The sequence below is a fragment of the Mycosarcoma maydis genome, chromosome 2 (assembly GCF_000328475.2).
Source record: "Mycosarcoma maydis chromosome 2, whole genome shotgun sequence".
NCBI classification, from domain to species: Eukaryota; Fungi; Basidiomycota; class Ustilaginomycetes; order Ustilaginales; genus Mycosarcoma; species Mycosarcoma maydis.
The window spans coordinates 1835187-1861668 of NC_026479.1; the positions used below are offsets into that span (position 1 = coordinate 1835187).

General features: G+C 52.5%; 6 protein-coding genes across 6 annotated transcripts; 3 read left to right on the forward strand and 3 right to left on the reverse strand.

Moving 5' to 3' along the window:
- Positions 1 to 277: 277 nt before the first annotated feature.
- UMAG_01432 (uncharacterized protein) lies at positions 278 to 1825 on the forward strand (the record flags this gene model as incomplete). The annotated part of the gene is made up of 4 exons (XM_011388999.1): positions 278 to 683; positions 756 to 1367; positions 1451 to 1668; positions 1778 to 1825. The coding sequence occupies 4 exons, from the start codon at positions 278 to 280 to the stop codon at positions 1823 to 1825; spliced, it is 1284 nt and encodes a 427-aa protein (XP_011387301.1).
- A 282-nt stretch (positions 1826 to 2107) lies between these two features.
- Positions 2108 to 3113, reverse strand: UMAG_01433 (uncharacterized protein; the record flags this gene model as incomplete). The annotated part of the gene is made up of 3 exons (XM_011389000.1): positions 2108 to 2425; positions 2512 to 2606; positions 2702 to 3113. The coding sequence occupies 3 exons, from the start codon at positions 3111 to 3113 to the stop codon at positions 2108 to 2110; spliced, it is 825 nt and encodes a 274-aa protein (XP_011387302.1).
- A 1680-nt stretch (positions 3114 to 4793) lies between these two features.
- On the forward strand, positions 4794 to 19387 carry UMAG_01434 (siderophore peptide synthetase involved in ferrichromeA biosynthesis; the record flags this gene model as incomplete). The annotated part of the gene is made up of 2 exons (XM_011389001.1): positions 4794 to 6692; positions 6794 to 19387. 2 exons carry the CDS (start codon positions 4794 to 4796, stop codon positions 19385 to 19387), a joined length of 14493 nt encoding a protein of 4830 aa, XP_011387303.1.
- Positions 19388 to 20642: 1255 nt separating this feature from the next.
- On the forward strand, positions 20643 to 22004 carry UMAG_01435 (uncharacterized protein; the record flags this gene model as incomplete). Its single annotated transcript, XM_011389002.1, has 1 exon — positions 20643 to 22004. The coding sequence occupies one exon, from the start codon at positions 20643 to 20645 to the stop codon at positions 22002 to 22004; it is 1362 nt and encodes a 453-aa protein (XP_011387304.1).
- An 805-nt stretch (positions 22005 to 22809) lies between these two features.
- On the reverse strand, positions 22810 to 24390 carry UMAG_01436 (uncharacterized protein; the record flags this gene model as incomplete). Its single annotated transcript, XM_011389003.1, has 1 exon — positions 22810 to 24390. One exon carries the CDS (start codon positions 24388 to 24390, stop codon positions 22810 to 22812), a length of 1581 nt encoding a protein of 526 aa, XP_011387305.1.
- Positions 24391 to 25604: 1214 nt separating this feature from the next.
- Positions 25605 to 26439, reverse strand: UMAG_01437 (uncharacterized protein; the record flags this gene model as incomplete). Its single annotated transcript, XM_011389004.1, has 2 exons — positions 25605 to 26228; positions 26317 to 26439. The coding sequence occupies 2 exons, from the start codon at positions 26437 to 26439 to the stop codon at positions 25605 to 25607; spliced, it is 747 nt and encodes a 248-aa protein (XP_011387306.1).
- Between the last annotated feature and the right edge of the window lie 43 nt (positions 26440 to 26482).

A 26482-nucleotide genomic window follows, 5' to 3' on the forward strand; every position in this document is an offset into this window, starting at 1 on the left:
CGAAAAAGGTCCGCAAAAATTTGGCAACAAAACATTTGTCCGGAAGACAGCTTTCAACCTTGATAGCAGGACCACGGCTAAGAGGTGAGAAGCCTCCACGAGTCTCTACTGTCTTCGCGGCTGCCAACCGAGGTCCATCCGTCCACATCGTGTAGATACATGTGAGTGACCAAGTAAAATTTTGACCATGATCATCTAGAAAAGACCAGCAGCTTGGAACTCGCCATCGTCCTTCGTCTCTCGTTCGTGTAACAACCCCAGCAAACGCTTAACCAAGATGACAGCAGCAACAAGTGTTCAGCCCAGTCCGGCTCCGCGTCAACCAGGCCTGCGGGCAACCTTTAATCCTCGTAAAGAGGAGAAGGTGTTTCTTGCAAGAGGTGCGCACGCCTTTACGCTACCTGGTCGCCGGGCGAGCGTCAACGTTGAAGTAGACGTTGAAGCGGAATCAGACGAAGCCGCCCTCGATGCCAAAGAGACCACCATCACGGTCTCCTACGCAGAGAAAGGGCAAGAGAGCTCTTGGTCTGCGGCCAAGTGGATCAAGCTGGACCGTCTTGCCAAGACAAGTCAGCATGGGGTCGTGAACGAAGATCGAGCGACTTACCAGCAAGCTTGGTCTTTGGAGCTTCTTGATGAGGCTGTTGAGCCAGCAAGGGCGATTTGGTCTGCTCTTTACGCCTGTAAGTAGGAAACTCACCACCAGGATATCGCCAAACAGCTGCTAATCTGTATTTCAATCTGCTTTTCATCAGTTTGGATTCGACACAAACGGTCCGATCGTCTCGCCGTCTTGCTCAAGGGTACTCAAGCGACCAAAGTGCGCTCATACGTGTTCGAGGCAGGTCTTGGCTTCAAATCGCCCTGTGAGACCGATCTCATTTTGCTTGACCGCAACGCTTTTTGGCAAGGAGCGGGAGCACCTGCTGGCCTTCACTGGCTGCAAACACCTGTACCCACTCGTGGACTGTTCCCATACGTGCTCGACTTTACGCAGAGCACTTCTCCTCCCGTGCTGGCAACGCATCCCCTGCGACCTCCGAAGCCAGCACCTGGCTCGGTTGTCTATTCTCGCTACGTCTTTTCTTGCTCTCAACACCTCGAGTTGGTCCACATCGACGTATCGAACCCACAGCATTTCGATGCGTACACCAGGTGGCAGAACAGCGACAGAGTCAACCATGGCTGGCGCGAAAAGGGCTCCGATGAAAAGCATCGCAAATATATTACCGAGAAAAACGACGACCCTCATGCCATGGGAGTTCTGGTACTGTGGGACGGTGTGCCTGCAGGATACGGCGAGATGGTCTGGAGCAAAGAGGATGGTATGGCCGCCTTTGTCGGAGGCCTAGGCAACTACGATCAAGGTAAGCATCAGTAGGTCAGAATCAGCTTTGACTGAACAGTGTTGCTGATCACTTTTAGCGCATCGTTTATCACCCACACTCAGGCACCCACCTCCTGATCGGAGAGGAACAGTTCCGGGGCAAGCATCGCTTCACGGCTTGCATGGTGTCTCTCAAGCATGCTTGTTTCCTTCGCGACCCACGCACCGAAGTAGTCGTCGGCGAGCCTCGTTATGATCTCGACATTATCCCTCTGCTTGCCACCTTTTTGCCGCAAGAGATCAGGAAGGAAGTTGAGCTGCCGCACAAACGCGCCGTTTTCGTAAGTTGCAACACATTCACGATTTCTTCTTCTATCCAAATGTTTTGTCGAGTTCGGTGTCTGACTGGTCTTATCTTTCTGTCTTCCTTACGTTACCACATCGCTACAGTTTGTGCTGCGACGTGACCGATTCCTCGAAGAAGGTATCCTCGAATAGAGTCTGGAAAGCCATCTCGTGGTAAACATCCGCGAAGATGGGGTTTGCACTGAATGTGATGCTGTATCTCTAAAAAAAGTTACGAGTCACGAGTCACAGACGTGAGAGAAAACTCAATTTCAGACGTACAGGCTAGCCCACCCACTGAAACATGTTCTGCCAAGGAAGTGTGGTAGGAATTGACGATTCATACTCGAGGCTTCACAACTCGTGCCATGATCATGAAAGAGCACGCTTTCAACAATACAATCGGGGTCGCAACACACAAGAGAGAAAAAAGACCTATTTGCCAGTGAAGATTGGTTTGCGTTTCTGTTGGAAAGCATCCAAAGCCTCTCTTCGATCCTTGCTTTCGAGAAGTGGCTCATAGCAGGCCCACTCGAGGTCGAGTCCACGAGCTAGCTCCACATTGGCGCCCATACTGATCGCCATCTTTGCAGCTCGAAGTGCCAAGGGAGCGGAAGGCATCATCTGCTGCGCCAGCTCCTGGCAGAGCTTGAGACACGTTGATCCTGGAGCGACATGGTCAATCAAGCCCAGGTCTTTGGCTTGTGTCGCGTTCAGCTGAGTACCTGTATAAATCAGCTCTTTGGCCCGTTGCTGCGTAGTGAGTGAGTTGGGAACGGTCAGCGCGCTGCGTTCGGAGACGGTTCGGGACAACACGAGTTGGAAGAATGGAAACTCACCATGCCAATGATCCGAGGGGCTCTCTGTGTTCCTCCTGCACCCGGAATGATACCAAGCTTGACTTCAGGAAAGCCGATCTTGCTCACAGTTTCGGCTGATTGACAAGATGAAAACAGGCAGCAATGTGTGTCAGTCAGCTTCAGAATTGTCAAGTAGCAGGCTAGCAAGAGATATTAGCGGGCGGCTTACCTGCGATCCGGAAGTCACACGCCAAAGCGAGCTCCAGTCCACCACCTAAGGCCGGTCCGTCGATGGCAGCAAGAGTTGGAATGGGCAGCTTCTCGACCTGCTCGAGCATATGCCTCAGATCTTGAAGAAACTCAATGACCTCGGCTTCCGACATCTCCCTTCGCTCCTTGAGATCTGCTCCTGCGCAAAAGCATGGGCCGTTGGCTCGAAGGATCAGAACGCGAGGTAAGGGCTCGTCTTGTTTAGGTTGAGTGATCTTGCAAACAAGCACTTGTAGACATTGTAGCACATCTTGCAACAGAGATCGTGAAATGGCATTGCGAGCTTCGGGCCGATCCAGTACGAGGTGGTATACACCAGTCAGCTCTGCTGAAGAGTCAGGCTCCAGATACGCCAGCGCTGATGCCGTCATGTTGGATAGTAACAAGATGAAGGAACGAAGTCGAAGGTCAGGAGATAGCTTCTTGACGGGCTACTCGTCAGATGTCTTAGGGTTATACTGTGAAACGGCTTCAGTAACGCACGATCGAACACCATCGAGCTTTATTCGAGCACACTGAGTATCTATAATGTTTGAGTAGTGCACTTTCAAAGCCATGCTATAGTAAATTCACGAAGAAGGAGGATTGGCGCGTGGGTGCAGCTGTTTGCAGCCGAACATAGTTGTGCGTCAGGTCGCAAAAATGATGGCGTCTTGACGAAGAGAACTTATCAGATCAAGTGCGCTCAACCAGAGTGAAGCTCAAACTTCCTCTTCCGAAGGGACGAAAACACTTCTGCCATTCAGTAAAAGCGCCGAAGATGCGCATTTCGCTCTGAAGAAGCCGAGGTACCCAGAAGACCTGTGAGATTTTGTCAACTTCTCGCTAGCGGACACGAGGAGCCTTGTGCGTTGAAACGTGTTAATCGTGAATGTTTCACTCAATAGTTCATTTCAGTTGGAAGGCTTTAAGCTCTGCTTCTCGCTTAACGCAATAAGGCCTGACAACAAACTTGCGTCACTGCTCGACTGAATGGTGCTTTTCGTGACATCGTGAAAAGGCGGATCAGGACCAGAACCAAGAGCAACATAACTATTCACGATTGCTGTTATGATTCGCTCCACTCCCATGAGTCTTGTTCTTTTCGCTGGCGGATTTGACGGTGAACTTGACCAGCCTCGGCGTGCAAAGTCTTCTTGACGAATCATGCGATGACCGTGGCGATTCTGGGTTACCAAATTTTACAATATCCAGAAAGCTGCAATTAAAATTGAAACCATCGCTCCAATTTTTGAATTCTGATTTTTTCTTTTTTCTTTTTTTCTTTTTTAGGGTTTTAAATGAAGGATCAGTGTGGACAAGATGCAAGCCTCTAAGCGACCTGTGACGTGCTACAGATACATTTTGTCCTTTCGTCTTGTCCTCTGATTGGCTTATGCTTTGGCAGTATTCGACTACGCGCAGTTGATTTTTATTAATTGCCTTGGCACTTAGCGGTTGCGATCCGAGACGTGGTCTTCTCTCACACCGTAGTTTATCAGATTGTACCTCTGACAAGTCGTGAGTGGTGAGTGAATGTGAGTGATGTTTGCTTTGCGAAATGGTTCTTGAGACGAGTCTATGGTCAGTTGTATGAGTGTAAGAAATCATGATGTCACTTGTTCATCGTTGCAGAACGGCGTCTTTCCGAAGCCTTCCGCACCAATCACACAAGTTGGCCGCGTTGGCCGTGACACCGAGAAGCTTGATGTCGAAGCAGCTAAGTGGTGTGCATCGCAGCAGCAGCGCAATGTGCTGATTGAATCAAGTTGAATGACCAGCAAAGTGACATTCAGCTTCAACAACTGAAACGGCCATTTTTATCTGATAAATTTTGAGTACTAGCTTGCCAAGAAGATCCAAGGCAAAGAGCAGACCACGTTGTACTCACTTCCTGCTTGGAGGATCTGACGCAAAATACTTAGCTTTTTTCACTTCGAGTAATCTAAAGATTCTCAGAAGTGACTGTAGCTTCCTTTTCTGATATCACGAGGACCAAAGTCGATCTATTCCATCCGTCAACAATCTCAAAGCTCTTCTATTCAAAACCAACGAGGATCAAGCTAGACAAGATGGCGGCGACAACGTTGAGCCGTCTTCCTGCTCTTCATCCCTACTCTGCTGTGGCCGAACCACGCACTCTTGATGGAACGCGATGCTTCAAGTTTATGCGTAAAAGCTGTCTGGAATTTGTCAAAAGTCTTGTCAACGACGAGAAAGGGGAAAAGCTTATCTCCTCTCTTGCCGTCTTCGTGGGACATCTCGTCGGATGCGATGCGGACGAAGCGCTCTTCAAGGTCCGGTTCGGCGACGGGCAGACACGCATTACTTCTGCGGGTGCAGTCCACGCACAAGTCGTGGACGTCGAGGCTTCATCGCTGCCAGGTATCGCATTCCGCTTTTTCCCACCTCAGCCAACTTTGCCAAAGACTTTGGACGACGACCTGGTCGTCACGGTCAATAGCAACTCGGACAAGGATGTTGAATTCGTACTTGAATTCGCCCAGACGGTGCCAAGTGAGGCAGGCCAGGGCATTTTTGCCTACTTTTGCAAGCAAGTTCTCGAGTCGACCCTGACCGAAGATGAGACACCCTTGTCGATTCTCAACCCGAGTCCTGTTTCTAAGCTGCCGGAACATGCTCAGCTCCACGACTCTTTCCTGGACCAAGCTGAAAAATTTCCCGATCGCATGGCAGTGCAATTCCTCGAAAGGCTCGACCAAGAGGATATGGGTCAATTTAGCAAGCTGACGTATGATGAACTGAAGCGCCTTGCCACATCTCTAGCTGTCAAGCTTCAGGCAACGCATGCCAAAACCTCAAAGCCGCAGAATCGGCAGGTGGTAGTGCCTATGCTCCTGTGCCCCTCGCTCGAGCTCTACGTCTCTTATCTCGCCATTCTGATGGCAGGATTTGCTTTTTGTCCTTTGCCGGTCGACGCCCCAGACGCGAGGCTCATCTCCTTGCTTGCCCAGCTTGACACGACTATCCTACTGGGTGCAAACAGCTCACAACCGCCACAATGGATGCCAGCGTCCGTCGAGTGGATCAATGTGACTGACACTTTGGCGGAGACAGATCAATTTGCAAAGCATCTAACCCCTGCGAAACGGATGCAAGAGTGCGCGTACGTCCTTTTCACCAGTGGAACAACCGGCACACCCAAAGGAGTGCAAATCTCACACTACTCTGCAAGCATTTCCATCTTCTCGCATGCAGCCTGTCTCGATCCATCTCTCTTACAGCTTTCGTCCAATACTCCTGGCTCCACCTTCAAGTGGTTCCAGTTTGCTTCTACGGTCTTCGACCCTTCAGTCATGGAGATCTTTGTCACACTTTCGTCGGGCGGCACACTCTGTTCTGCAAATCGAGCTTTGACGCTATCAGACCTGGAGAAGGTGGTGCGTCTAAGTGGAGCTGACATCATGATGGCGACGCCAAGTGTAGCTACTCTCCTCAATCCCGAACGAATTCCGAAGCTCAAGTTCTTGTGGACCATGGGCGAGTGTCTAAACTCTACAGTAATTCGACGATTCGCTGCCGAGAATGGGCGTACCACGCTTGCCAACGCTTATGGACCTACTGAAGCCAGCGTCAACTGCACGCTTCTGCAGCCATTCCCAGCCGATTTTCGAGGATCCATCATTGGAGCTCCGCTGCCTTCCTGCTCGCTAGCCGTGCTACACGATGGTGGCGACTCGCCAAGTGGAGAAAAGCGTTTCCAGGCAGCTCCGAGGGGTGTGACTGGTGAGCTCGTCATTGGTGGCTCACACGTAGGAATCGGTTATCTCGACATGCCCGAAGCAACGGCCGATGCATTCACAACTTTTGCCCCGCTTGGCCGTGTCTACCGGACCAGAGACCGTGCCAGAGTTGTATGGGACCGTGATGGAAATCCGTTAATCGAGATCTTGGGTCGCATGAACGCGGAACAAGTCAAACTGAGCGGCAGAAGGGTCGAGCTCGGAGAGGTGAGTGATCGAATTCACTCCTTTACAGATACCGACGAGAGTAATCACTGCTTAGACCCACTGACTTTTGTTTACCTTACTTCTTTGTACGCTCTGAACAGATTGACTCTATTTTGCAGTCGAGCCATACGATTCAAAATGCCGCCAGCGTCATTTGGCGTCCTCCTACCTCACAGTTACAGTCTGGTGGAGGTGAGCGACTTGTCTGCTGCATTGTGCTTGCTCCTTCCGCACAGCCTCAGGACGCAGAAGCTGATTGCAAAATTATTGCCGATGCTCAGCTTCCGCCCCACATGCGCCCATGGAGATACATTGTGCTGCCAGGCCTCCCTGTCACCGTATCAGGCAAGTCAGATCGAAAGCAACTTAGCAAGATCGTGGCCGAGCTCTTGTCTTCCTCAGCGGAACAGGGCAGCACAAAAGAACGAAGCAGCGAGCAAAACCAAGTCAATGCCAACGAAGACCCGGTAACACAAGCTCTTATCGAAGCCATTTGTGCTGTGTGCCAACTCGACGCAAAGTCTGTTTCCATGGATGGCGATCTGTTCGAGCTCGGGATGGACAGTCTCTCGGCAATGCGCCTTCTTCAGCTGCTCAGACAAAGCAAGGTCACTGCCACCGCAGCGCGACAGCTCCAAGTAGCACAAATCCTTGGGGCAAAAGCTTGCAGAGATCTTATCCCATTGCTTTCTGACACCACTGTGTCCAGGGATGCTGAGGAAAATAATGTTAGCTACCCCAACAACACAGACTGGTCCACAGAGCTCCGATCGTTCGAGGATCGATGCCGCAGGAGCGCTCTTTTGGGTCTAGACGAGCGAACAAGAATGCGAGTTCAGAAAATTTTCCCTACTACAGCGACCCAATCGGGTATGCTGACGAGCTTTCTCACTCGACCTGCTTCGATAGGCTCTAAGCGGTCGTACATCAACCACACTGTCTACCATTTCTCTTCCGTCTCGGAAGCCTGCAAGTTCTTCGATGCTTTTCGAACGGTTCTACAAAAACACGACATCTACCGAACTGTTTTTGTTCCTGTCGACGATAAGCTCGCTCCGTTCGCACAGTGCGTGTTGTCTCCAGCATCTGATGATGACAACGTGAGCGCGCATACTTCATCAACGGCAATCGACGCGTGCTTGAAACAGCATCTGGAGCAAATAGACAATGCAATTAGTCTCGAACAGCCTCCCTGGCATCTGGGTCTCTTGGCGCCCCCTCAAGAGGATGAAGTCGAACAAAGCGTTGTTGTTTTAAGCTTGATGCACGCCATTTTTGACGGCGGAAGTCTTGACCTCCTTCAGCAAGAAGTAGTCTCGTTGCTCCGCGATGACGCTCTTCAAACTTCTCTGGAGGTTCGTTGCACAGAGCTCGAGGCTACAGTTCAGCATCACTTTACCAGCGATCTCGAGTCATCCCGAAGGTTCTGGCACCAACGTCTGGAAGGTGTCAGCAGGACGCGATTCCCGTGCGCGAACGGATACAAGGCGACGGAACAGTCTGCTCTGGGACACGCAAGCGAAGTGACCGAACTGTACTCACGATCTTCCATGGACGAGATTGTCAAGCAGGCACGATGCCAGCGGACCAGCGCATTAGTACTTCTGCAAACAGCGTGGAATCTTGTCCTTGCTGCGTATACGGAAGACGAGAGTCTCAATTACATCACAAGCGGCAGCGTGCATTCTGGCCGTCTCGATGAACAGACACAATCCTGTATGGCCCCAACGTTCAACGTTATCCCGTTCATCACCCGTCTTGACCAGGGAACGGGCAATTCTGCGACTTTGACATCTGCGCAGCTGCTTGCTGAAGCCACACAGGCGAGCACAGCCGGGTTGTCGCATCTGGAGATCCCGCTCGGTGCGCTAGCACGATCTGGAGGCATGCCTTTTGACACGTTATTCGCAGTGCAGCGCTTCGATGCTCAAACTTGTTCAAATGCTACCCTACCGTGGGCCTCGATCTCGTATCCGGTCATGGCGAACGACTTCGCTGTCATGGTGGAAGTGTGGCCCGGATCCAAAGCCACCGAAAAAATGCGATTGCGATTGACGTATTCACTGGCCGTCTTGGACGCTCCCTCTGCTCAATTGCTGTTGCAGCAGTACGAAGACATCCTTCACAGCCTCATGCGCGAGCCGGAAACCACTACTGTTCAGCAATTGATCAATGGGGAAGGATTGCGACAGTCTGCGCTTTCCGTCTGCAGAGGTCCGCTTGCCAGCGAAAACGATGATTCTCAAACTGAGGCGCAATTGCTCCATTCCTACTTCGAAAATAAGGCTGCCACCGAGCCAGAAGCCATTGCTCTCGAATTCTACTTCAACCAAGACTCGGATACAGATGGATCTATGGAAGTGCAGCGCTGGACGTACTTCGAGTTGAATGCACAAGCGAATCGTTTGGCACGCTACCTCCTATCTGTGACAGGCAAACCGACTCTGCGCGACCTTCCAATTCCAATCTGCATGGAGAGATGTCCTGAGCTTTACGTCGGCGTGCTCGCTACTCTCAAGGCAGGCGGAGCATGGTGTCCCATCGACGTGCAGTCGCCTCGAGCTAGACAGCTGGAACTCATTGCCAGGACAAAAAGCCGTGTTGTCTTGGTCACTCCCAACACGTCTGCCGATCTTGGCGAGGTTCAAGCAGACGGCCAACCTTTAACCATCAAGGTGAATGCCTGCGACACGAGCCAATTCCACCACTTGTCAGCGGACAATCTGAGGCCAACGGCAACCCCAGCTACTCTGGCATATCTGATTTGGACTAGTGGAACCACCGGAGCACCCAAGGGAGTTATGATCGAACATGCTTCTGCGGTGGCAAGTATGCAAGCTCTTCAGCAGCATGTAAAGCCTCTCCAGCAGGATATGCCACCTCGTTGCCTGCAGTTCTCGGCGTACACATTCGACGTTTTCGTACAGGATCTCTTTTGGACGTGGGGCTTAGGTGGAGCTATCATAGCAGCGACCCGTGAAATCATGCTCGGGTCCACGGCAGAGCTTATCGCGGCATCGCAGACAAGTCATGCCCACCTGACGCCTGCTTTTGCAGCAGGTCTGCGTCGAGACTCTTGTCCCAGCATCACATCGGTCACCTTCATTGGTGAAAAGTTGACCGAGTCCGTTGCAGCTGACTGGACCAGTAGTTGTGCAAGCATCGACAAGCCAAACGATTCAATTGCTGTGTACAACACGTATGGTCCCGCGGAGGTAACCGTGGTTGCGACTCTGCGGCAGCTCTTCGGCGGCGAGAAACTGCAAAGCGCCAATGTGGGCGTGCCGATGCAAGGCGTTACCGCCATTGTCTGCAAGAATCGAGAACAGCCGATACGACCATGTGCCAAAGGAAGCATCGGCGAGCTAGTGCTGGCCGGTGCTCAGGTAGGCCGTGGCTATCTCAACGACAAGGCCAAGACTGAGGCAGCCTTCACCTACTCACCAGAATGGAAGCAACGGCTCTACTATACGGGGGACTATGTCCGAATGCTTCACGATGGCAGCATCGAGTTCATTGGACGACGTGACGACCTCGTCAAACTTGGAGGTATCCGTGTCGAATTGAGCGAGATCTCGGCAGCGCTTCTCTCTGTGCAGGAGCGAAGAAAGCAAGCCGCAGTGGTAGAGCGAGTTGAGACAATGATGCTGAGCCGACTTGATCGACCCACGAAGCAAGTCATCAGCTTCCTCGCTTGTCCATACCTCGCTGCTTCGACCGATCGAGGAGTACATGGCGCCATATCAGAGCCGCTCTTGTTGACCAGCGGAGATGCTATCCAACTGGCACACCAGACGCTGAACAATGTTCGTGATGTTCTGCCTCCATACATGGTGCCATCCATGGTCCTAGTGCTGTCGCGTATTCCTCAGACGGCTTCCGCCAAAATCGACCGTGCCAAGCTGCAAGCAGCGTACGATTCTGCAGATCTTGCACAGTGGGTATCTTTGTTATCCACCACAGCCGATGATCCAGACAACCCGGAAGGAGAAGATGGCGATCTGCAGTGTCAAGTGATTGCAGCGATTAGCGAAATCACCGGAACCTCAACGCAGGACATCAACAGTTCGAGTTCGCTCGTTAGCATTGGATTGGACTCGATCAGAGCGATCCGGCTAGCTGCTAAGCTCAAGCAGAACGGAACACCATTGCCGATATCGACTCTTCTCGCTTGCTCGACAGTGCGCATGCTCATTCGCGGGCTCGCAACGAAAACCGGTGACGGTCACGAAGTTGCAGAAGAGGATACTAGGAATCGACTCCTTGCCGTCAAGCTTAGTGAGTTCGATAAAAACGTCCGCGAGATGCTCCCGACTGGATCAAAGCAAGACTTCGAGGTTTGCATTCCGTGTAGCACATTGCAAGAGGGCATGTTGGCAGAGACTCTGGCAGACCCTGCGGCCTATTGGTCGGATCATGTCCTCCAACTGGATTCCCACATTGACCTGGCTCGCCTGGCTGAGGCCTGGAGACGCGCGGCTCACAACATCGAAATGCTTCGAACAGTCTTTGCTGTCGTATCGCAGACCGCAGGATTGGAAGAAGTGCAGTTCGACAAAAATACGGACGTTTTCGCGCTTCAGATGGTGCACAAGTCTGTCGACATTACCTTGATCGACGTGTGTGACCCTATCCGGGTCAAATCCGATGACCGCTTGCACCAAGCAGTATCAAAGTGGACCCGATCGGTGGCCCAAGATCGTGCCGACAATGTTTTCGCCACGCCGTTATGGAAAGTCAAGACCTTTGTCGTTCAAGATGACAGCAGTAGCGGTAACGACCAAGTTCCCCTCACTTACGCTGCTTTGTGCATTCACCATGCATTGTACGATGGTCCTTCGATCGACATCATCTTGAACCGTGTTCGAGACGAGTACAGTGCTCTTAGTCCAGACATGCTGGATGACCATCACAATATTCGCCTCCTGCCTACGACATCGCTTTCGACTCAATCTGAATTCGCTTACGCATGCGTAGCTGACGAGCAAAGGGAAAGCATCCTTCACTGGGAGCAGAAACTGCAGCCCCGTGGACCAGCAGCGATGCTTCCAGATTTGACCAGCGTCAAGGACCTTCCCAGTGATGCAAAGTCGGCTCGATTCATTGCCGCTTCCCGTAAACTGCAATGTACATCAGCTCGCCCTCAAGGCGTTGGCTTGTCAGCGCTGATCAAGTCAGCCTTTGCAATCGTGTTGGCACAGTATGTCGAAGCCGAAGATCAGCGACACGTTGTGTTGGGCGAGATCTTGTCTTTGAGGAACCTGCATGCCACTCTGTCTACCGAACAGGGCGCTGTTGGGCCTCTTCTAACGACGCAACCTTTCTCATTGCTGCTTGATGCTGCTCTGGAGCAGAAGTCAGCCGCGTCATACCTTCAGAGCAATGTCATAGTGCATCCTTCCATGCAGCATCGATTCGCTTCTCTTGCCAGCCTTGCCAAAATCATGGGAACGAGGTCGGACCAGGAGATGTTTACTGCCATGTACGTCTATCATCCCAGGAGGCAGCCAGTATCCGTGTCGACGAAGCCCATTTGGACGCTATTGGAAGACAGGTCCTCAGAGATTCGCGTAGAGCATAGTACCGTACTGAACGTGTTCGAGCACGACGATGTCGAGGACAGTTTGATCTTGGAATTGTCCATGAAGGAGGATCGCATATCCAAAGATATGCTCGAAACATTGCTCGATCAGGTGGTCTCGCTTCTCACATTGCTTCTCGATGGTGCGGGCGAGACATTGCAAGCGCTTCTTGGCAAGGTCGGTCAAGACCAACGGGAACTTGCGTCGGTCAGCCACGTACCTAGGGGCTCACGCCACGCAGGCGACGGGAGCGAAGTGGACCAAGGCCATGATCCTCTCTTCTGGCTTCAACACTATGCCAAGAACCATCCGTCGTGGCTTGCAGTAGTCATCGCTGCTGGTACGCCAGAGACTGCCTGTATCAACGATGCCGAGCTGTCCTCTTGGACTTATGCCCAGCTGAACGCCAAGGCCGACCAGGTTGCTCGACTTATCAGATCTCTCGACTTGCCCTCTGAAGGACCCATCGCCCTTTGCATGCAAAGATCATTGATCTCAATCGCTGTGACGGTCGCAATCTTCAAATGTGGACGCACCTATCTTCCGATCGATGACCAGCTTCCGACGGAACGCAAGCGTCTCTTGATCTCCGACAGTCGTTGTGCCTTGGTCGTCACCGAAGGGACTTGCCTCGGCGAACTGGAAGCGGACTGCATAAGCTCTGTGCTCAATGTCAGCAAAAACGATTTCGAGCAGAGCCTCGCCGCTCTGAGCCACCGCGATGACCACACGGAACTGACATCCATCAAACCAAGGGCGGATGACGGAGCATATCTGCTGTACACCTCTGGCTCAACAGGCAAGCCAAAGGGTGTGCTAGTCGGACGAGCAAATCTGTGCAGCTTTATCGACTCATACGCAGAGGTTGTGTCTGCCGAGTGCCCTTCCACGCTCCAGTTGGGTGGCAAAGGGCGCTATCTGGGACTGGCCGGCAGAGCATTTGACGTCCATCTTTCACAGATGTTTATGTCATGGCGTTTCGGTCTGGCACTTGCAACGGGTGAGCGACCGCTCCTTCTGGGCGATCTCAAGGCAACCGTTCAAACAATGTCGATCACGCACATGAGCTGTGTTCCCTCCCTCCTGGACCAGTGCGATCTTGTACCGCAAGAAGTTCCCTCACTCGTCTTCCTAGGTGTGGGCGGTGAAAAGCTCACCGACCGTGTTCGGGACACGTTGGCCAGCTCGCTGACTGTCCTCAACGCCTATGGACCGACAGAGACAACGATCATGTGCACAGTGAATCGTGTCCATCCACACAGCCATGTGCGTGATATCGGACAGGTGCTTCCAGGTAACACGGCCGTTGTGATCGACTTCGATGACAAGAGTCGATTCGCTCCTGTTATACGCGGCCGAGCCGGAGAGCTATGCATTCGTGGTGACCTGGTTGCTTTGGGCTACCATGCTCTCGACCCATCGCAAATGGCCACGAGTGGATTTGTGACGACGCCGGACGGTACGAGAATGTATCGCACTGGCGATGCAGCCAGAATGATGGCTGATGGGAGCTTGCACTACCTTGGGCGACGAGATGAACAGGAGAAGATCCGTGGGCAGAGGCTTGAGCTCGGCGAGGTTTCTCGGTGCGCCATTGCTGGAGCAGATGAGAGCATCCAAGCGACGACATTGATCTGTCAGCATGAAAGCCTCGCAAAACCGCTCCTGATTACGCTGATTGCAACGAAGACAAGCAGCACCGGTGACCAAAGGCGTGACACGTTGCCACAATTCCTCGCTCCTTCCACCGAAACCGGCAGATTGGCCCAACACGTTCTTCAGTACTGCAAGCAACACCTGCCAAGCTACATGGTGCCGGACTTGGTAGTCGGTGTATCGCATCTGACACAGCTGGCAGCTTCTGGAAAGACAGATGTGCGCCGACTCAAAGCCTGGCTTGCGGCTGCCGACCCTACCCAGCTGTTCAGTTTCGAAGGCCGTGGCCATGCAAACGCTCAAAGCGGCTCGGAAAGCAATGTGAACCGCCCTCTGTCAAGCTTAGAGAGGGAGATTGCGTCTGCTATTCGCCGAATGCTTCCAAAGTGCCCAGCCGAGATCCGTCCGGACACTTCGATCTTTGATCTCGGTATTGACAGTCTTAGTGTCATTCGGCTAGCTGGCCAACTGCGCAAGGAAGGGTTGGCCATCTCGATTGGCCGACTTCGCATGCACCCTCGAGTCCAGGATATCGCTGCGGAGCTTTCTGACTCCAAAGCACTTGAAGTTGACCTTTCGGTCGGGGTAAAGGCACTTGAGTCCTTCCAGGCTCGTCATCAAGATCAAGTCCAAGCAAGTCGTGTGGAGAAAGTGACAAAGGTGCTTCCGTGCCTGCCCTCGCAAGAAGGTATGGTGGCCATATCTCTCAGCAGCAAGGACGAGCCTGTCTATGTTGCACGCATCGCGGTGCGCTTCAATGATATTCAGCCTGAAGCAACTGCGTTTGCAGCAGTCTCGCTTCGACGCGCATGGAGGCAACTCTCTGAACGACACAGCATCTTGCGAACATGCTTCGATCATGTGGACGACGTTACCATCGCCCAAATTGTTCTGGACGCTGTCGATATTCAGCGCCACATTGTGACAACTAAAACACAGAACAGCACTGCTGCCATCGCTCGTGCAATTCTGCAAGATATCACTGTAATTCCGCCCTGGCGCATCGAATTGGACGACGAAGCGGGTTCCGAACCGACATTCGTGTTGCACATGCATCACGCACTGTATGACGGACACTCCCTTCCCCTGCTACTGAACGATCTAGCGCGGGTTATACAAAGCATTGACGACGATGGTCCAGAGAGTCATGATCAGCAGCCAGGAGTACAAGAGATGCTCGAGTCCATTCTTTCCGTCTCGGAACAGAGAGCCGAAAGGTTCTGGCGCAACACTTTTGCCGACTTTCCCGTGAACGATCCAAGCGTATGGACCAGCATAGCTTCCGTACAAGGACGAGCCCCGCTACGCTGCAAGGCGACAGTACAGCTCGCCCCTCTGGAAGCAGCTGCAAAGACGCTGCAAGTGACGCTTTCGTCCCTGGTTGCCTCTGCTCTGGGTATTGCTTTGTGCCGCTCGCTGGAAACTACTGCATTCACAGTCGGCTTCGTCCTATGGGGCCGATCACTGGATCACGTGTCTGCAGAGAGCATCGTTGCACCCTGCCTCACCACAGTGCCCATGCCATTCGCTCTCTGTGCTGATCGAGGGTCACGACACGTTGGCGAATTGATTCGCGCCTGTCACGATTGGAACAGCTCTTGTCTTGCTTTCCAGCACACCTCAATGCGACAGATACGTAGATGGATCGGGTCAGAATGCCGCGGATCTCTTGTGGATCTTCTGTACAGCTTCGTGCAAGCTGGAGCTTCCAACAGCAGCGAGCTCGCCAGAACTTGGCATTTGGATAGCGTAGAGGCAGAGACGGACGCACCAGCAGCCGTCGAAGTCACCGCTGATCGAGATCGTGACGAGCTTCGCATCTCGGCCATGGCTAGGCATCTTCTGCCACACGATGGTCTCGAAGGGATGACAGAGAACTTGCAAATCCTGCTCAACAAGATTGCCAACGGTACGGGTACAAACATGGATCTGAAAGCAGCCGGCATTCCGACGAGCTCTGTCGCATCGAAACTCGCACGAGAGCTACCTTCGCACTCGGCAGTATCGCGCCCCTTGACCGCAGCAGAAGAGCAGATTCGGGATCTCGCTGTGACAATGTGCGGTGTTCCTAATACCGAAATGCTTCAGCTAGACACTCCGTTCCTGCGCATCGGGCTTGACTCGATCGTAGCGCTTCGTTTCTCTGCAAGACTTAGGAGAGAGCACGGCCTACAGCTGAGTGCACACGATGTACTTGCCGCCGGGACGATCGCAGGGTTGTCTAAATTGCTTGACCAACGGCAGGCAGAAGGGCGCAGTGATGCTACTGTCTCATCTTCACTGGATTCTACTGCAGCGCGATACAAGGCTACACCGTTGCAAGCAGGCATGTTGAATGGCACGCTTGCCTCTGCTTCCCACGATCTTTACGTTCATCATCATGCCGTGCTGTTCAAGCAGCCCCTGGATCACGACAGACTTCAGCGGGCATTGCAGCACGTGGTCGCATCGCACGACATTCTTCGCACGAGCTTCCATCTTGAAGGCGAACCTAGCGAGACCAAGAACGCGGTCAATTCGCTGTCGTGGTATGCCCAGGTGACACCATTCGAGTCGCTTCGAAGCGCTACAGAGATCCGAGTCGTGAGGAGCGACAAAACAGCGTCTGCAGCTTTGAAGGAGTACGGCACAGACTTCATTTTCGATGGTCCAGAGAAATTCAACGTAAGCCCGTGGTGTGCCGCGATTTTGCACTGCACATCCAGTCAAGATGTTCTCGTCATCTCTATGCATCATAGCTTGTACGATGGCGTGTCACTACCCAGCATGTTTGCAGATCTTCGAGCTTCGTATCACGATCTGACACACGAGCTGGTGCAGCGTCCGCCGTTCTCCAAAGCTGCCGACCTGATTGCATCTAGCGCCCACGAGTCGGAGCAGTATTGGCTGAAGACATTGATCGAATTCAAGCAGCCAAGCCTCCTCGTCAAGAAATCCAGCCGATCATCAACGACTCCCTCGCTATATCGGCTTGACGAAAGGCGACTGTCCGTCTCACTTGCAACACTGAAACGCCTCAGTGCAGAGCTTGGAGCGACACCTCAGGCGATTGCCATGCTTAGCTGGTCAAAGGTGCTGGCTGTGGCTGCAGGACAGCGTGACGTGTGCTTCGGCCAGGTCGTATCCGGACGCTATTTGAACCTTCCCGGGATCGAAGATGTCAGTGGACCGTTGATCAACACAGTGCCGATCCGGATCAATCTCATAGACGACCTAGCTTCAAATGCTGTTACAGCACGTGACTTGCAAGAGCGTATCGTGGCCGCCCAGCCATTCCAGCATGCGTCGCTTGGACGAATCCAGAATGCATGGAGGCGGGAACATGGAGCTCACAGCACTTTCTTCGACACCTTGTTCGTGTTCCACAACATCGAAGGCAAGTCCAGTAGTGCAAGCAGCTCGAAGTCTGAGCTATGGACAGCGTTGGATCCATCGGAGGGGCCGATTCAAACTGAATCCAGCACTTCGACGGTCGTGACCACGGCAGCATCAGAGTATCCGGTGAACATTTCTGTGATTCAAGACGATGACGGAGTGCAGATTAAAGCTGGAGCTAGCGACGCCGTGGGCGGTATCGACTGGCTGCCAAAGACACTGCAGCTCTTTGAACAGGTATTCTTGGACCTTCTCGAACGACCGCATCGATCAGTTGGCGCATTTCCGGAGCGGTTAGCTGCGCTTCCACTTACAGTTGGCCGCGATGGAACCGACAAAGATACGAGCGCATCGGTTGGAGTGGACGCTGGTCGTCGAAGCCTCAGTACCGCGGAACAAGACATTGTTCTTCGGCACATGGCGAAACGTTTGAATGTTGACGCAGCTATCATCAATTCGTGCCCTAACCTGTTTCTATTGGGTATCGATTCGTTGCTTGCCATTTGCATCTCAGCTGATGCTCGAAGCGAACAGGTACCCTTGACGCCATTCGATGTGCTGTCGGCCGGCACGTTTGCAAGACTGACAGTGGCTACCGAGACACGCAGTGAAGCTCCTCGGATCGGTGTAGACGATTCAACCGACACGGAGAGAGAGATGCTGGTGGGCAAGGAAGCCGAGCAAGAGGCAATCGAACTGCTCAAAGTTCCGTCTTGCGAAGTCGAGACGGTCTTGCCACTGTTGACAGGCCAGCAGCAGCACATTGCACAATGGTTGCAGCGTGGCAGAAGATTCCTAGAGCCTACGTTCGTCTATGCTTGCCCGTCCAAGCTTGACGTTTCCAAGCTCAAATCTGCGTGGAACGAGCTGCGTCGACGCAACGCGGCGCTTCGGACGGCGTTCGTACGCCTGAAGGACAGAAGGACGTTGGTGCAGGTGGTGTTGGCCGAAAACAGTTTGGTCTGGCGGGACCATGAACGTGGTCGACTTGGCGTGGTAGATGGTAGCAACAACCTTGATGCTGCTGCATTCGAGGCGGTTCAAAGGCTCAACGCATCACCGACCGATCTGTTCAGGCCATCAGCACGTTTGACACTTGTGCAGGGCAAGCAGAGTGACCTTGTTCTGGTAACGATCCATCATACGAGCTACGATGCATGGAGCATGCGCCTGATGGCGGATGAGCTCATGCAGTTGTACCATAACATCGATCAAGGCAAGCTCGAGTCGATGCGTGCGCCAGTGAGCTTTGCTGATTTCATCGATCAGACGCACCGCGAAGCTTTGCGCAACCGAGACGCGACTGCAAGCTTCTGGGAGACAAGACTGCGCGGTGCCTCGGCGACATTGGTGTGCAGAGGGGCAACGCAGTCGTTGGAACAGACGATGCATGTCCGCAAACCGGCTCTGCAAGACGTGGACACGTTGGAGGCTGCATGCCGTGCGCGTGGTTTCGGTCTGCAGGTGGTTGTCATCCTGGCCTATGCGCGTCTGCTCTCGTCCGAGGTCAGTGACACAAAGATCACGTCGCCAACATTCGGCTTCTACACGGCAGGACGAGCATCTGCCATTGACGGGGTCGGCAACATGATTGGACCAACGACGGCGATGCAGCCAATGACGGTAGCCACGGCAGGCGGTGATCAGGAGGATTTGTTTGAAAGGTTGAGGGCGATTCAGACCGACCTCGTTTCTAGAGCTGAGCATCAACAAGACTACGTCGACCTACCTGTGGCCTTTGATGCACACCTCAACCTCCTCTGGCATAAGCCAATCACCACATCCATGCGCCCGCCGACGGATGACAGTAATGCCTCAGCCCCGTCCTTGTTGAAGCCATACAGGCTACCTTACGATAGTGGCTACTTCACCCGTCATCCACTCATGCCAGGCAACACCAGCGTCGACGGCGACATCCATGAAGCCGGCGCTCAACTGTACATGGACGTTGGGTTGGATGCTTCGACCAAAAGCCTTTCACTAGGGGCGCGATGTGATCGCTCAGCGATGGACGCGCAGCAGCTCGAAGCATTTTGCGATCGATTTGTGGGCGAGCTGGAGAAGATTCGTGCGGCTCTGTAACGGCAAATACCATCAGGAGTCAGCTCTCATTGAGGGGCGACTTTCACGATGTCCTGCCTACCGTAGCTGTCATTTGGCGTGGACTGTCCGGGTTTGGCAAACGAGGCGGTGGCGGCGTGTGTCACACATGATAGCGTGCCAAACACGAATATTCACGATTCACGATTAATTGTCAAGAATGCGGCCACAAGCAGTTGTAAATAATTTCCAATCGTGACTATATTTTGGTTTTCCTTGGGATTCTGATTGTTGAATCGGGAATCGGGGATAGATTAGTTGAAAGAGGGCACGATCGAATCGTAAATCGTGAATAAAACCGTGAAATCACGATAGAATAATCGTGAATCACTATATATAATCACGAATCACGAATCACGAATCACGAATCACGAATCACGAATCGTGAATTTTACCTGCCGCTGCAACTCAAATGGGCTCAACAATCGTGAATAAAGTTGACAAGGCAAGAGGCCAGCTGGATCGTATGGGACGCTGCTGGCGGCAATCACGAATCGTGAATGTAAGCAGACATGGAAGTGACTAGAGCCGGTGGCGTTACACTGGCCGACGTTGAAGAAGCTAGCGACCGTATCGAGCGCTCAGTAGTCACGCCGATGTGAGCGTACATTCGCAGAGGTAGCGGTGGTACTAAGTATGCATGCAAGATTTGTCGATGCTGTCCTGCTGCAGGTCAGGCTGGAACATAACTTACTGAAAGTCGTGGCGGTGTGAGTGCGTGGGTGCTGGGACCAAATGGCCATGATAGGCAGTCGGTGCTGGTTGAAGCACCGGAGGGGGCCACAGTGCTACGGCAAGCTCAAGCACCCAAACACTCGCGTTTGATTGGCGACGATGTTGTCGGGCCCAACTGCAAGTTGTTGCTCTCCTTTACGGAGGCCGCTCGATCAACTCTGACAAGGCTTTTTACTGACGGTGACCTGCTGCGCTGCGTTGCTTGCTTCGACCGTCGGGTTTTCTGCACGTCTCAGTGCAGAGGTTCCGTCTCTTCCTGGTCCCACCCTTTACTGACCCACTTCGGCAGCTTTCATCCATGCTCTGCCGAGGACCTTCGGAGATAGCTACCACTCGTCTGTGCTTGGGTCACTCCAGATGAGGCTTCTTCTGTTCTTCGAACTTCGTTGCTAAACCTTACCTGTTATGATGCGCGTCTTCCCACTGTCAGCCATCTGTTAAAAGGCTGGCAACGCTCTTGGCCTTTGCATCTTCATCTTCATTCTATCATGTTTAAGCCAGCATGCTGCAAGCGCCGATTCTGATTGCTGCGTCCAGTAGTGGCCACGAGCAAGACTCCATACACGATAAGTCCACATCGAAAGTAGAGACAACAGTGGTCACCCCCGTTTTAGAGGAGAAACGCGACCCGCCACAAGATGCGCTGCCAGAGCATACCGACGGAGGGCTGATCGCCTGGCTGCAAGTAGTCGCTTCGTTCATGCTCTTCTTCAACTCGTGGGGGTTGGTCAATACATACGGCGCATACCAAACCTTCTATGAGGCGGGCCCTCTGGCACATTACAGCTCGTCCAGCATCTCGTGGATAGGTTCGGTTCAGGCATTTCTACTTTTGCTCGTCGGTCCGCTCAGTGGCCCTCTCTTCGATCGCGGCTTTGTGCGAGCTCTCAACGCTGCTGGTACGGTCCTCATCGTACTTGGGTTGATGATGACGAGCATCAGTTCTCGGTACTACCAAATTCTTCTGTCACAAGGCGTTTGTACCGGTCTAGGGATGGGCACCATCTTCGTTCAAAGTGTGGCTATCCTGCCAGCCTACTTTATCAAACAGCGTGCGTTCGCTGCAGGCATCTCGGTATGCGGAAGCAGTCTTGGAGGCATCATATATCCCATCGTCTTTCAACGCCTTGAGCCCCGTATTGGATTCGGTTGGGCGACTCGCGTGCTTGCTTTCATTGCATTAGCAACGCAAGCTGTTGCTGTGGCACTCATGCGTCAACGCAGTGCCACCAGCAAATCGCAAGTCTTAATAGATAAGACCACCTTCACACAACCAAGCATGCTCGCTTTTTCTACCGCGGCGCTATTGGCATTTATGGGTCTTTACATCCCTTTCTACTACATTGGTATCTACAGTCAGAGAAAGGTTGACAACGTGCCAAGTACGTTGCTAGCCTATCTTGTGCCAATTCTGAGTGCCGGTAGCGTCTTTGGACGAATTGTCCCCAACATTCTTGCAGACAGGTTCGGCTATCTCAACATGTTTATCGTCACCTCTATTGCAGCTGCCACCACAGGCTATGCATGGCTTAGCGTCGACAGCACCTCCAAGCTCGTATTTTTCTGTTTCTTCTACGGTGCCTTTTCAGGCAGCTATGTATCACTTCAGGGACCAACTGTGGCCATGCTGACGGCTGACAAGTCACGACTCGGTGCACGGATGGGCACATTTAGTCTCTTTACTGCTATCGGTATTCTGGTCGGCAATCCAGTCGCCGGTGCCATGATCGATGTCAACGAGGGTATATTCTGGCCAGCACAGGTCTTTTGTGCCACCTTGATCGTCGGCGCAGCCATTTGCCTCATTCTAACTCGACATCTATGTACTTGCACGGCTTCGTCCAAGATTTTCGTTAAGACATAAGGCGTTGTCTTGGTAAACGACATGGAGACGAAAGGAGCGCCTCGTTCACGATTCGTAATTACTACGTCTCAAAGTCTGGCAAAGTCCCTGTGACGCCTGAGTCTTTTTGGGTACTGCACGGTAACGTCGCAGGACTGTTCAGTGAATACACAAGGCCAATCGCCGATGCGGTTTCCGATCGCGACTCCAAAACACGATGTACGCCAAATGCACAGTTTCCAGCTGGGCTGATACCAGATCATTCGTGATTCACGATTTGTTGAACCTGAGTCGCGAAGTACGAGAAAGAAGCACAAAGGGACCATTTTAAACAGCGCGTGAGGTGTGACGAATACAACTCGTGACTTGAAGCTTAACCGCTCACGACTGTACCCAAAGGAAGTCTAGACAACCAACCGGACTTGAGATGTAATCTTCAACTAACCCTCACTTATTACATAAGTGCATGTATCTCGTCTGGTCGCTATGTGCCTGTATTCAAGCTTGTGGATGGAATCACGAATCTCATACGGAACAAAGCCATCAGCGCACGCTGGTCGTGAATAATCGTAACAATCGTGAATCCAAATTCAGACTCGTCATTGCTGGAAGCTAGACCAATACACCAAACGGGTGCCCTAGATGCTGATTCGGATATGGTTTTCTACGTTCACTTCTGGTCTTCTCGTCTTTTCACACTGCTTTGCTTGCTTTGGTCTGAACCGTGCATCGCGATCATCAACGTACAATTAACGCTTACGGGTGCGGTTCGAACAGGATACAGGGAAAGTTCGGTACTTTATCCAAAAGACGTGCACCAACCTATCTACTGGTAGAGAGGGTATCGACCGAATCCGCGAGGATGGGTGGCGTCCTTGTGCGTCATGAAGCCGGTGAACCAGCACCCTTTGCCTGCCTCTCCCATCAACGCCCAGCGATATCGCTTTGTGCCAGAGATCGCCAAATCGGCATTGATGGCATCCGGCTTCAACACCTCCTGCGAGACGTCGGCTTGAGCCTCTTGGGGAAGCGCACCCCCAAAGTCGGTGGCACCAAATTTTACAGGTCTCCAGTCGGTCATGCCAGACCAGTAGTGATTAGGTTTGGCAAAGAGGTACATAGGCGCAGGCTTTTTGCGATTCTTCCACAATGTGTTGTTGAGCAACATGGTGATTGCATACTGCATATTGTCTGGGTCAGTGTAGTCCGCGAGCGACTCTCGAATGTGCAACGCCAGCACTCCGAGCGGCATGGACACGAACTCTGCCGACGAGAGTGGCTTCACGGGGAAGGCGACAGCTCCACCCCAGAAAGGATGGGCAGGGTCCATCTCGGGGCGATATCCGGTTGCAGGCCTTCCCTTGGTGTTGCAGATGGCCAGCACGGAGCTGAGTCGCTTCTGGTTCTTGCGCGCGGCTTGGGTGTTTTGAATGAGCCAAGCGAACAGCACATTGAGGCGGCTCAGCTTGACAGTCGCCACCTTTTTGATGTCTCCTGCCTCTTTCTCTGAGACCAAGGAAGAGGACTCGAGGTGGGCATCGACCTGGCTTTGAGCCTCTTGCACGAGCTGCTGTACGCGCTCCTCGGGCAAGTAGACGTAGTACTGTCCTATTTTCTTCTCTGGACGCGCTACGTGGAGCTCCCACAATACTCTGGCTGCAAAGTTGACCTTGTCCAAGAAGCCAAACTTGTACCATCCTTTCGGATCTGGCAGCGGCGAGCCATCGACGTTCTTTGAAAGTGGACCTTCCGGAGCCAGATAATCGATGAAAGGGTCCTTGCCCAGGTCTTGCAGCGCTTCCGGCATATGGCCCTTGAGAATACCGGACCAAGCCTTCCAGATGCGGTGAAGACCAAAGCCATCTCCAATGATGTGACTGAGCGAAATACTTACGATGGTCGCATCGCTGAACAGAGTTGCCTGAGCTGTTACAAAAGATTGATCCTCTTCAAGGAGCTGGTCAAAAGTGCGCGTGGCGTTGATGCATGTCAGCTCACGGCTGAGTTTGGGGTTGGGACCCGTACCAAGGCAAATGTCGGAAAGCTGTCCCGAGGTGATCCTCTTGCTGAAATTACTGTAGGTCTGGATGGAGCGATCCGAGACATCACGAGTGACGATCATCTTGCGCAGAGGTTCAGAGGATGAGCGACTCGTAGCTTCGAGCTGGGCGAGCTTGGCGGGATCAGGAACGTGGTACGCAATTCCACTGGTGGCGGTGTTACTGACTCGGACTCGCGCAGCTACGAGCGGCCAAACACGGACAAGCTGATACCAGCTTTCTTCGAGCTTGGACAGGGATAACTGCTTGGAAAAGACGAGACCGACACTGGCAATGATCTCGGTGTTGCCAGTGGTGCTGTCCAGCACAGCAACCGGCACCGCGGTGTAACCCTCGGGAACTGACATGTTGATGATGCCGTCTTTCAAGTTGATGTAGATGGAGTAGGTTGATGGGAACACCAAAGTCTATCGTTGTTCAGCCTCCTCTTGTACTCGCCACGCTCCCAAAATCCCTGTGCGCCTGACAACACATGTGCGCCACATCACTTGCCGACTGTTGCAACGTCTAGCCGCCTGGCTTGACTAGCTGCTGGCTGCGGTGGGATGTATCTCGCCAAGCAATGATTCCGAAGGAATCAAGCGCTGTTAAGAGCTTGCAGGAACAAGATTCACGCCTATCGATTTGCAGACAGGGTCCTGTCGAGCTACTCACACTCACACTCACACTCACACTCACACTCACACTCACACTCACACTCACACTCACACTCACACCCTAGTTATTTTCTATCTCGCTTCAACTTGGCGCAACGATGTGCGACCTGGGCAAGGAGCCGAGGTTGCCACCCGCTAAGTCAGACAGGTTTCACAGCGCACAAATTACAGAATATTCGTGGTCGACTTGAGATAAGAAGCCGCAATTATTAATTATTCTGGTATTTCCACCGAAACCAGATTTACGATTCGTGATTCGTGATTGCAACCAAACGTTCATAGTGAGTTGATTGCGCTTCTTGCGCTTATAGTCTAGCCGATACGCTTCACGATGCGATTCACGATTGGTCGAGCGAGTCACGAGTCGTGAGTTGATCGCCTTGTTTTTAAATATTTACGATTATACCTTTCTTGAGCGGCAGTCACAATTCACGAATCACGATTTCTCCTCTTTCATCTTTTGTGCCTACAATTCTAAAAAAAATCGTACCCAAACAAAGCAGACGTTGAGGCCAAAAGTCTCGATGGTTTTCCGAGCAAGGAGCCGCATTATGCACGTGCTCTAGTGACAGAGAGCGCCCGTCTCGTCAATAGCCGCTGTCACGAGCTTTTTGCACAAGATTCGAGAGGGCGAGTTCAAGACAGCACGCCTTACCCGAACTCACCTTTTTGGTGTTGTTTGGTTTAGCTTCAACTGCCTGTAATAATCACAAGCGCCGATTCAGACGAATAGAAAAGCAAGTCAAATGCAAGAATGGGAACAACCAATGACCACAATAATCTACGAATTCAGTCCATTAAATGACGAGGCAAACAAAAATTGAGTGAACGAGAACGTGCAAAGCCAAGCTTGACAAATGCAATCCGTGACCAAGGAAGCAACGAGAAAGAATACTTGTAAAAGGCTAGGCCGCAACCGATCGGCCAAATTTGCCATAGATCGGCATGAGACTTCGAGAAAGACCCGAGTTGAGTCGATCGTGACCGTGTGAGTGCATCGTCAGCACGGCAGCGTAGACAAGAGCACCTGAGACGGTGATGGCGTGTGAGCTAGGTGGCCTGTATAGCATCTTCTTTGCTGGCTTGATTGGCACTGGCGTCGAAGCGGAGGCGGTCAATATGGCCGAATCCGTCTTGTTGATGGGAGCGGCAATACCTGGCAACACGGACTGCACACCACGTCCGAGTACGAAGGCAAAAATCTGAAGTGCTACGGCTGACTGATCGAGCGAAAACGCTGCGCCACCAGCGACCAAGCCAGCAAGCAACGATTCTACCTTTGAATTGCTTGGGATTCCCACGATTCGTCCGTTGTTCTGCTTTCTAACCGAAGCCAGAGTCAGTACCAACGCCGTGTAGATGAAGGCCACAAGGCCGTTGTGGAAGGCGTGCTGTAGACATGCAGTCGCAATACCTCTTGCCGCCTTCTTGAGCTTTTGAACGCTGTTGATGTTGCCATAGATGATGACCATCACCAAAGAGTGCGAGAGACGCAGCCGGACCGCCGTGTTGATAGCTGTCTTTGTTGCCTGTTGAACGTAAAATGAAAAGGCGCAAAGAATGAGCATACTGAGTTGAAGAAACTACAAACGTCGGAACAGAAAGAGGCTAACTCACAACGAGGGTGTGGGAAACAACGGGGTTGCCAACAGCGCGTTTGTACTGTAGAGAAACATTATTGAACACAGGTGGAAGGTAGATGTCCGGAAGAAGGATGCTTGTACACTTGGTGAGCTTCATGGTATGGTAGAACCCTGCGCGGAAGTGACAGGAGCGAAACGAG